At 47.4% G+C, this 9,313-nt stretch overlaps 1 protein-coding gene across 4 annotated transcripts in view; it reads left to right on the forward strand.

Moving 5' to 3' along the window:
* The window catches only part of TTPAL (alpha tocopherol transfer protein like), a 35,309-nt gene that overhangs the window by 21,516 nt on the left and 4,480 nt on the right, over positions 1-9,313 (forward strand). For 3 of the 4 annotated variants that reach the window (XM_023512040.1, XM_023512038.1, XM_023512039.1), the window contains exons 2-3: positions 5,582-6,038; positions 8,714-8,907. In XM_023512040.1, the coding sequence (XP_023367808.1) occupies positions 5,597-6,038; positions 8,714-8,907 (636 nt within the window). In that variant the 5' untranslated portion in view covers positions 5,582-5,596. Of the gene's footprint in view, positions 1-931; positions 1,040-5,581; positions 6,039-8,713; positions 8,908-9,313 lie in introns of those variants that run through there. The other variant, XM_003787619.2, reaches the window with a different exon arrangement.

A 9,313-nucleotide genomic window follows, 5' to 3' on the forward strand; every position in this document is an offset into this window, starting at 1 on the left:
AAAAAAAAAAAAAAAAAAGAGTGAGATTCTGTCTCTACTGAAAATAGAAAAAACTTATCCGGGTGCTGTGGCCAGCACCTGTAGTCCCAGCTACTTGGGAGGCTGAAGCAGGAGGGCCTATCATAGGGCGGTGTGTTCCTGTGGCCCTGGAGGGTCACCTCCCATCTCGCTGGTACCCCTCTTGCCCCTGGGTGAGAAAGGAAAAGACTATTTAATGTCATCTCTTGGGACTAAGAGTTCTCCGGGACCACCACAATTTCTCTCTAGAAATGGTTTTACTGTCTTTGCCCGAAATAGGGTCTTAGATTTGCCTCAAATTTGCAGTTGCACAAAATATTTGAGGGGTTGGGATGAGGGTTTTAATGGACTAGGGAGACTAACTAGTAAAGCCTTTTCAAGCTATCAAAGCAGGAAAAAAAGGATTATTGAATCAAGATCCACAGCAAAAATCATGCTACAGATGAAGAAACCGAGGCCAAAGGTGGAAAGAGGACTTTTCCAAGGTCACTCAGCTAATGACAGCCAGATGTCCCCAATCTCTGCCTTTAGAGCAACCAGTCCTAGAGCAGCTGTGGTAGGAGGAATTCTGGAATTCCAACCCTGAGGTCTGAGTTTGAAGCCTTTTACCGCATCGAGCGGCAGCTTCTCTTTCATAAAGTAGGGGAATCGCATAGGATTTAATGAAACAATAGATGTGAAACATGTTAGTATATTCTTGGAAAATGGCAGCTTCTTTCCTTCCTTCTCTGGGCTTCAGTTTCCCCATCTATAAGCCAGCTGTGACAAGATGCCGGTGCTGTCGGGTCCGGGTCCCACACCTCGGAGTCCGGCCGCCAGGTGGGGACAAAGGCCTGCTTTGCGGGGAGTTTTCGCACATGCGCACTCCTGGCCGGCGCCCCGCCTTCCCACGCCCTGACACGTCACTTCCGGCGCGAGGGGCCGGGCCGGGCCGGGCCGGGAGTGCGGGTCGGTTCTGTGCGCGCTGCCGGACGAGGCTCCAGCCGCCGATTGACCCGCGCTCCGCCCCGTAGCCGGGCCGGTGAGTGCCCGCGACCCCGTCCGTGGTCCCTGGGGACCAAGGAAAGACACCCCTGAGAGGGAGGGATAACCGGAAGTGGGGCCCAAAGGAGCGAGAGACCCCAGGAAATGGGGACACCTGGGGAGGGGGCCACAGCCGGAAGTGGGGGCCTCGGAAGGTTGTCACTGGGCTATGGGGGTCTCTGGGGCTCCAGGACAGATGGCTGCCTGGCCTCTCCCTGTTGGGGGGTGGGGTGGAGAGGAAAGTGATGGGCTCCAGGTAGAGATTCCCAGCTTCACCCTAACAAGTGGTGTTTGCATCCCATCATGTCCACCTATCAGCTCACCAGACTGTGACTGAGCCCTGGAGATTAAACAGCTCCAAGTGGAGGGTAGAGATTATGAGCTTAGGGTGGGGCTAGATGCATCCTTGCTCTGGCTTATGAGGTGTGTACCCTTGGGCCCATCACTTAACCTCATATCTTCTGCTGATACTTACAGAGCACTGATAGGTGCCAGACGCTGAGGCTGGGCCAGTTCTCTGCCCTTGTGGGATTCACATTCTAGGGGACAGTTTCCTCCTTTGTAAAGTGGAAACCTGTAATAGTGCTGTCGCCAAATAATGTGAAGATTAAATAAGAAAATGATGTATGGGGCTTAGCACCATGCTTGATACATGGTAAAACACTCAAGAACATACTATCTCTTTTCATCATTCCTCTATGATAGAAGCTTCACAAGGCGAAGCATTAGATTGTTGCTGCTGTGTCCCCAGTATCTGTCTGACACATACAAGGCCTGACACATAGGGTGGGTGATCAGAAATTATTTGATAAATGAATGGGGGGTGAAATCAGCCCTGAGGAATTTCATGACACTGGACTGCAATTTCTTAAAGAACAAATATGAACCCAGTGCTGTGGAAAACTGACAATCACCTGGTTGGGGGAGGGGGAGGAAGGGGTGGGCAGGAAAGGCTTCAGAGAGGAGGGGGCATTGCAGCTTGAAGAAGATGAGTTGTCTGGCTAGGAACAAATAAGGAGAGGAAATTCCATGCAAAGGCCATCAGAAGCACAAGAGGTGTTCAGATGATGGCGGGTCATTCATTTGCTGGCACTTAATATGCATCAAGGTGGGGAGGAGGAAAATGATTTCCGAGAGGAGCCTTGAGGTGAGGTCCATAGCCCATGGACACTGCAGTTTATCTCACAGGTAAACACTGACTAGATTGCATGCCTCTGTTGGTGACTGCCTCGGAAACAGAGCCATCATTGTGTTTCCATTCCTCACTCAGCATACCTCTGCCAAGGAAATTAAACTCATTCAACAAACATTTATGGAGTGCAGACCTCATGTCTAACAGCATGTCAGGTGTTGAGTTTAAGGTGATGACCCAGACAGACAGGGGTGTTGCTCATAAATTGCCTGCAGACGATTACAACAGCATAGGGGGAGTGCTATGCTGAAAGAGTTGTGTAGGAGCCGCCTAACCTGGCTGTCAGCAAAGGTTGCCTGCCTCAAGCCACCATCACCACTCAGCTGGATTATTGCAATAGCTGCTAAAGGGTCTCTCTGCCTCAGTCCTCACCCTCTAGAGTCCATTCTCAAGACGGCAGAGTGATCCTTTAAAAATACAAATCAGGATCATGTCAGTCTTTCCCAAACCCTCCATGGTGCTCACCTCACTGAGTAACAGTTAAAGTACTTACTGGCCCATGAAGCCTTGGCTCTTGCTACACTGGCCTTCTTGCTGTTCTCCTCACCCCCCAAAGCCAGGCATGTTCCTGCCTCAGGCTTTGCATTTGTTCTTCCCCCAGATGCTCATGGTTTACTCCTCCTCCATCTTGGCTCACATGTCACCTGGGTGAGGCCTTCCCTAACCACCTTCTTTAAAATTGCATCTCCTACCCCTGGGTATCTCCAGCCCTGTTCCATGCTCTGTTTCTCTAAGGCATTTACCACCTTATAGTAGACTGTACAATCTACGTTGTTTACTGTGTTCCCCCCCCCCACTGGAATCTAAGCTCAATGAGGTTGGGGGTTTTATTCACTTCTGTATCCCAGTACCTAGAAGAGGGCCAGGTACATTGTAAATGCTCCATGTCTGTTGAATGAGCGCAGTGGCATTTAATCAGGACTTAAGGGTGACTCAGTGTTGGTCAGGGGAAGAACTGGAGGGAGCATGGTAGCTGGATGAAGCAGGATGTGCACAGGGCAGCAGAACACACCTTTGAGGGAAGCAGAAGAAGCTGAGTAGAGCTGGAAGTTGGAATGCAAGGAACGGAGCAGGCAGACCTAAGATTTAAAGGAAATGACCTGGTTGCAGAGGACTGTAAGAGTCCAATCTAGGTGTAGTTAGTACAACAAAGGTCTGCAGGGACCCCCCCCCCCAACAGTCTCTACTTTCTTGAGCTCATAGTGGAAGGCCAGTGACACCCCATAAATAAGAACTTGGGCTTTGGTGGCATGAGCTTGTAGTCCCAGCTACTTGGGAAGCTGAGGCAGGAGAACCACTTGAGCCCAGGAGTTTGAGGTTGCAGTGAATTGTGATGAGGCCACTGCATTATACCCTGGACAATAGAATGAGACCCTGTCTTTAAAAAAGAAAACGAAAAACACAGAAGACTTGGGCTTTGGGATTAGCAGCTGTCCTGCTACTACCTTATTCTTGGAATATCTAAGGCAAGTGTTTTGTTTGTGTTTTTCATTCAGTAAGTGTGTTAGTTCATGCCCTCCAAGAAGCAGAGACTATAAGATTAGATATGCAAGAAAGTCAAGGTAACACCTGTGAAAGGCCAAGGGGAAGGAATTGGAGAAGTCATGAAGAGCCTTCAGCAGTGATGGGGGTCAGGCCCCTGTGAAGGATGTTTGGGCAGGAAGAATGTCCCTGACTGCAATGCAGGCGTCAGAAGGGTTTGGCTAGACCAACAAGGGAGCCCAAGATGCCTGTTAGAGGAGTCCTGTGTGTCACCCAGGCATTGACTGGGAGAGATCTGTGGAAAGTGGGACATCCCGTAGAGGCAGATCCAGAGGGGCAGTGGTTATTCCCAGCAGGAGGCCGGACCAGTGCATTTTCTTTTTCTTTTCTTTCCTTTTTTTTTTTTTTTTTTTGAGACAGAGTCTCATTCTGTCACCCTTAGTAGAGTGCCATGGCATCATAACTCACAGCAACCTCAGCCTCTTGGGCTCAAGCAATTCTCTTGCTTCAGCCTCCTGAGTAGCTGAGACTACAAGCACCTGCCACAGTGCCCAGCTATTTTTAGAGATGGGGTCTGGCTCTAGCTCAGGCCAGTCTGGAATTCATGAATTTATCACCCCCTCAGCCTCCCAGAGTGCTGGGATTATAAGCATGAGTTGCCATGTCCATCTGAGTGCATTTTCTTGACTGCCATATTGAGTTACATTGGTACATGGTAAAAAAAATTCAGACAGTATAGTGAAATGGCTCTTTCACATTTTATTTTTATTTTTCTTCTGGAGACAGGGTGGTCTTAACTCTTGCCCATGCTAGAGTACAGCGGTTCACTTCCACCTTGAACTCCCAGCTCAAGGGATCCTCCTGCCTTAGCCTCCTGAGTAGCTGGAGCCCCACACCTGGTTAATGGGGCTACAGGCATGCACCACTTGGTTACTTTTTATATTTTTTTGCAGAGACTAGATTTTGCTCTGTTACCCAGGCTGGTCTCTAATTCCTGGGCTTAAGTGATCTCCTTCCCTCAGCCTCCCACAGTGCTAGGATTTCAGGTCTGAACCACAGTGCCCAGCCTTCCACATTTTAAATGTTCTATTCTGTTAAAGGTAACCATTGGTAACAGTTTCTTATATCTCCTTCAAGAAATGTTCTGTGCATTCACAAATATGTGTATATATATATATATATATATATACTTTAAAAACATAAATGTGATTATTTTGCACACACCGTTCTGCAACTTGCTTGCTTTTTTCTTAACACATCAGTCTGTAAAGATCTGTCTGATTCCTTTTCATGACAGGATTGTAGCCCATTCACCTGGTAATATTATTTAACCACTCTCCTACTGATGGTGCAGGTAAGGTGCTTCCAGTCTTTTATCATGATAAATCAATATTTGTGTTTTGCACATACATGCAAGCATATGTTCTAGAAATGGAATTCTCATAGAAACTGGCAAACTGCCCTCCAAAGAAGCTGTGTCAATTTATAGTCTCACCTCCAGCAAGCATATCAGAGCCCCTCTTTCTTATTTTTGCCAGTTGGAATCTCAGAGTTGTTTTAATTCACATTTATTTCACAACAAATAAGTTGAGCACGTGTTCGTACATTTGTAAGCAAGGCCATGGTGTTCAGTGAGGAGTGTGTATTCTGTTCTAGCTGCTTAGTGCCTCCCGAGCAGGGGACACATCTGTGCATTTGGTTCAGATCTGGTTCATTCCCCAGGTTGAGAAACCCTGCTCTGATGTTACTTGGCTTTGACAGAAGTACTCCTGTCCCTGTCCTTGTCCCCCACCTCGTGCTGCCCTGCGGTTTGGCATGAGCACTGCTGAGCTTTATTAACTTGGCCTGGGACTTCTGTGTTGGCAGGGATCCTGGTAGCTCATGTCCAGAGAAAGCGACTCTCTGAGATCCAGCCCTTCTGTGGCCTCGCTCTCCGAAAATGAGCTGCCGCCGCCTGAGCCTCCCGGCTATGTGTGCTCGCTGACGGAAGAACTGGTCACCAAAGCCCGAGAAGAACTGCAGGAGAAGCCAGAATGGCGACTTCGGGACGTGCAGGCCCTGCGTGACATGGTGCGGAAGGAGTACCCGAACCTTAGCACGTCCCTTGACGACGCCTTCCTGCTGCGCTTCCTCCGAGCCCGCAAGTTTGATTACGACCGGGCCCTGCAGCTCCTAGTCAACTACCACAGCTGCAGGAGGAGCTGGCCTGAAGTCTTCAATAACCTGAGGCCATCAGCCTTAAAAGATGTCCTCGCTTCCGGATTCCTCACCGTGCTGCCTCACACTGACCCCAGGGGCTGCCACGTCCTCTGCCTCCGCCCAGGTATTCTGCACTGTTGTGGGGTGTATCTGTCCAGCACCATCTTCCTTCCCTGGTCCCTTTTTTACCCCTTCTTGTAGTCAAGGCTCATTTGATTGCAGAGACAAAAACCTACTCAAACCAACTTGAGAACAAGGGGAGGATTTAGTGGTTAACAGTTGGGAGTATCTCCTGGAACAGAGATCTGAAAGTATAGCAACTCTACTAGGCCCTAGAACCAAGCACAGCATGTCCCCAGGATCTGCCAGCCATTCTGCCTGGCGCTGCTTCTGACAGTCCATGGACCACACCCCCCTGCTGCCTTTTGCATGTGTGCTTTACGTTTTTTCCTGTCGTCCAGTTTTCCCTGCCCCTGTATACGTAGCTATATCTGGCACCCTTCAGCTCTCCGGTCTATCTGACTGCTCAATTAAGTTCCTGAGTGCAGATTCCAGATTTCTAGGGAGAGACTCTGGTGGGCTGAGGAATCTGCCCGGGTCTAGGACACAAGCATGGCTGCCAGCAACCCCAACCTCCTCTGTGGGTAGGCTGAGGTACAGGAATCAGTGAGGTCTCCTCTGACCTTTCCTTCCCTTCCTCTATTTTATTAAGCCACTGGTAATATTCCCTTTAGATTCATTTTTTGATCTTAGCACTTCCTGATAGTAATCAGGATAGCTTACATTTCTTTGGCATGGTAGTTTGCAATTGGAGGCAGCTCCCTGCCACCTCCCAGCAAAGAGCATTTAGTAGTGCTTCCCAAAGAGCATTTAGGCATGGCTAGGGGGTACTAGAACTTGAGACTTCAGATCCTCAATCCTGTTCTCTTCCAGATTCCAAATGCATTATAAACTTAAGAGTGTTCTCCATTCCACCGCAAACCTCAACATTTTCCATCAAACCAGAGCTAGAAAAACAAAATGAAAGTCATATGTAATGTTCTTCCCAAGTAAGTCAGAGAATGAGAGCACCCTGACGGCCCTCTTTTGCTTGAGCATCCAAACCCCTCTGGAAGGCCAGTCTGTTAGGGAGTGGACACTTCCTCATTCTTCCTGCTATTTTAGGCACTTTTCAAAATTTCTTAGTCCCTTGAAATCTGCAGTGCATTTAAAATAAGCAATGCACTGTAGACTTCAGGGCACCAAGAAATACCAGTTAAACTTTTCTGCTGCAGCTCTGTACTCAGCTTATAGGAATATTACAAAACAGTCAGAGATTACCACAGTAGTTGCACTTTGCTCTGTGGTTTCAACCCTTTGCTTGTGAGATTAATTTTTTCCCCATATGTCTGGAGCAGGTCTGAGCTCTTCCCCACTGACCCAACTTTTTTTAGCAGGCAGCTTACGCAGAAGGTTTTGTTCGCAAGTAGGTATCAGCTTTGCCTGTTCAGTTTTTTAAAAAATCTTTTAAATTAAAAAAATTATTTTTACGTTTTTGTCATTTTCATTCTTGCCTTATAATGCCAGCTTAAAGGATGCCTTTTTTAAAGCCCTTTTAAGAAGCATGTGGTTGAAAGGGGTGTCATCCCGTTCTGCAGAGGCAGTTTTAACCTGCAACAACATTAAATAGCAAGCTGGCACAATTTTTGGACAAAGATTTTTCATAATAATTGTATACCTCATTGGTGACAAATGTGAAGTTTTGTCTGGCCAAGAAGGTGGCATACAGATCTCGGTGAGATTTTCCTGGAGAACGGTGGTTGACAGTCAAAAATTATTTTCATCTTTTTCCCAAAGAGTGGAAAGAATTATTAAATATGTGGGAAGTGTGTTCTGGAAAGGGGAGCTTGGTGAGGGGTCTCCTCATAGCATTGTGCTTCATACTTATAATAATCCCAGGGTGTATGAATTAGGATTATCTTGGGGTGGCATGTAACAGAAAGCCGACTCAGGATGGATGAAACAAAAAAAAAAAAAAAAGAGAGAACTTATTTGCTCAGATAACTGAAGTCCAAGCATAGCTAGACTCGGGGGCTCATAACTCCAGCCCTGGAAAACTGTCTCCGTTGCTGCTGCCCTCAGCAGGGGCTTCATTCCCAGGCCAGCATGAATCACAGGCTCACAGCCTCACCACTACAAGAGGGAAGAGAGATCTTTTTTCAGAGGGCCAGGTGAGGCTCCTTGGTTCAGCTTGACCTGACTTGGATCACACACTGTGGCCAGGAAGATGTAATACCAGATTGGCCAATCAGTCCCCAATTACTTGCCCACTTCTGGAGCCAAGAGTCAACTCAGTTCTATCCAAACTGCATGGCTAGAGTGGGAGGAGGTGGTTCCCCAAGGAAAACCGGGGTGGTGTCATGAAGATACAAGGAAATATCTAATAGCAGAAAGCACAGGTGTCCCTGGAGGTGCGTGTTCTCAGCCCATTCTGTTTTATTCTACTTGTGCATAGTGAGGAAGGAACTTGCCCAAGGTCACACAGCTAGGAAGCTTCAAACCCACAGGTGGGTCTGACTTCAGACCTCATGCTTTTAACCTCAACACTCAATTGCATTTCCATTTCAGAATGTGCTGCTATGTTGGGAGTTAAGAAACATCCGTTGCTGCCTAAAGTGTCCCATGGACTAACCTAAATGGAATTATGACCATTTGAGTATCTTTTCCATTTCAAAACAACAGTTTTAGAAAGGAGATAAATCTTTGATCTCTTATTAATATTCACTTCTGTAACATACTGCCCATCTTTTATGACCTTAGACAGATGGATACCAAGCAACTATCCAATTACTGAAAACATCCGAGCCATATACTTGACATTAGAAAAACTCATTCAGTCTGAAGAAACCCAAGTGAATGGAATTGTAATTCTTGCAGACTACAAAGGAGTGAGCTTATCAAAGGCATCTCATTTTGGCCCTTTTATAGCCAAGAAGGTGATTGGCATCCTCCAGGTATGGCCTCTTTTTGTCGTGTACATGTTCTGTGGTTGCTCCGGCTTTCCCTGGGCCATGTCCATTTACTGCCGGTCCCACATCCCACTCCTGAGGTCCGAAAAAATACAAGAGCATTATGGGGAGAATTTAAAAGCCCTATGTATCACCTATTCTCATCAGGATCTCTAGGACTTTCTACAGAAAGTACTTTCAATCTGGAGAAGGTCAGTATGAGGGCAAGAGTTAAAAAACAAGAAAATGCTTTCTGCTTATCTTTTTCTTTCTGGTCCAGAAGGCAGAGGAGAATTCTCCTAAAAAACAAAACTGAGAGTGGCTCGGCGCCTATAGCTCAACCAGCTAAGGCGCCAGCCACGTACACCTAAGGTGGCGGGTTCGAATCCCTAGCCCGGACCCACCAAACAAC

This window comes from Otolemur garnettii, unplaced genomic scaffold (genome assembly GCF_000181295.1).
Source record: "Otolemur garnettii isolate 467f Iridium unplaced genomic scaffold, OtoGar3 scaffold00023, whole genome shotgun sequence".
NCBI lineage: Eukaryota > Metazoa > Chordata > Mammalia > Primates > Galagidae > Otolemur > Otolemur garnettii.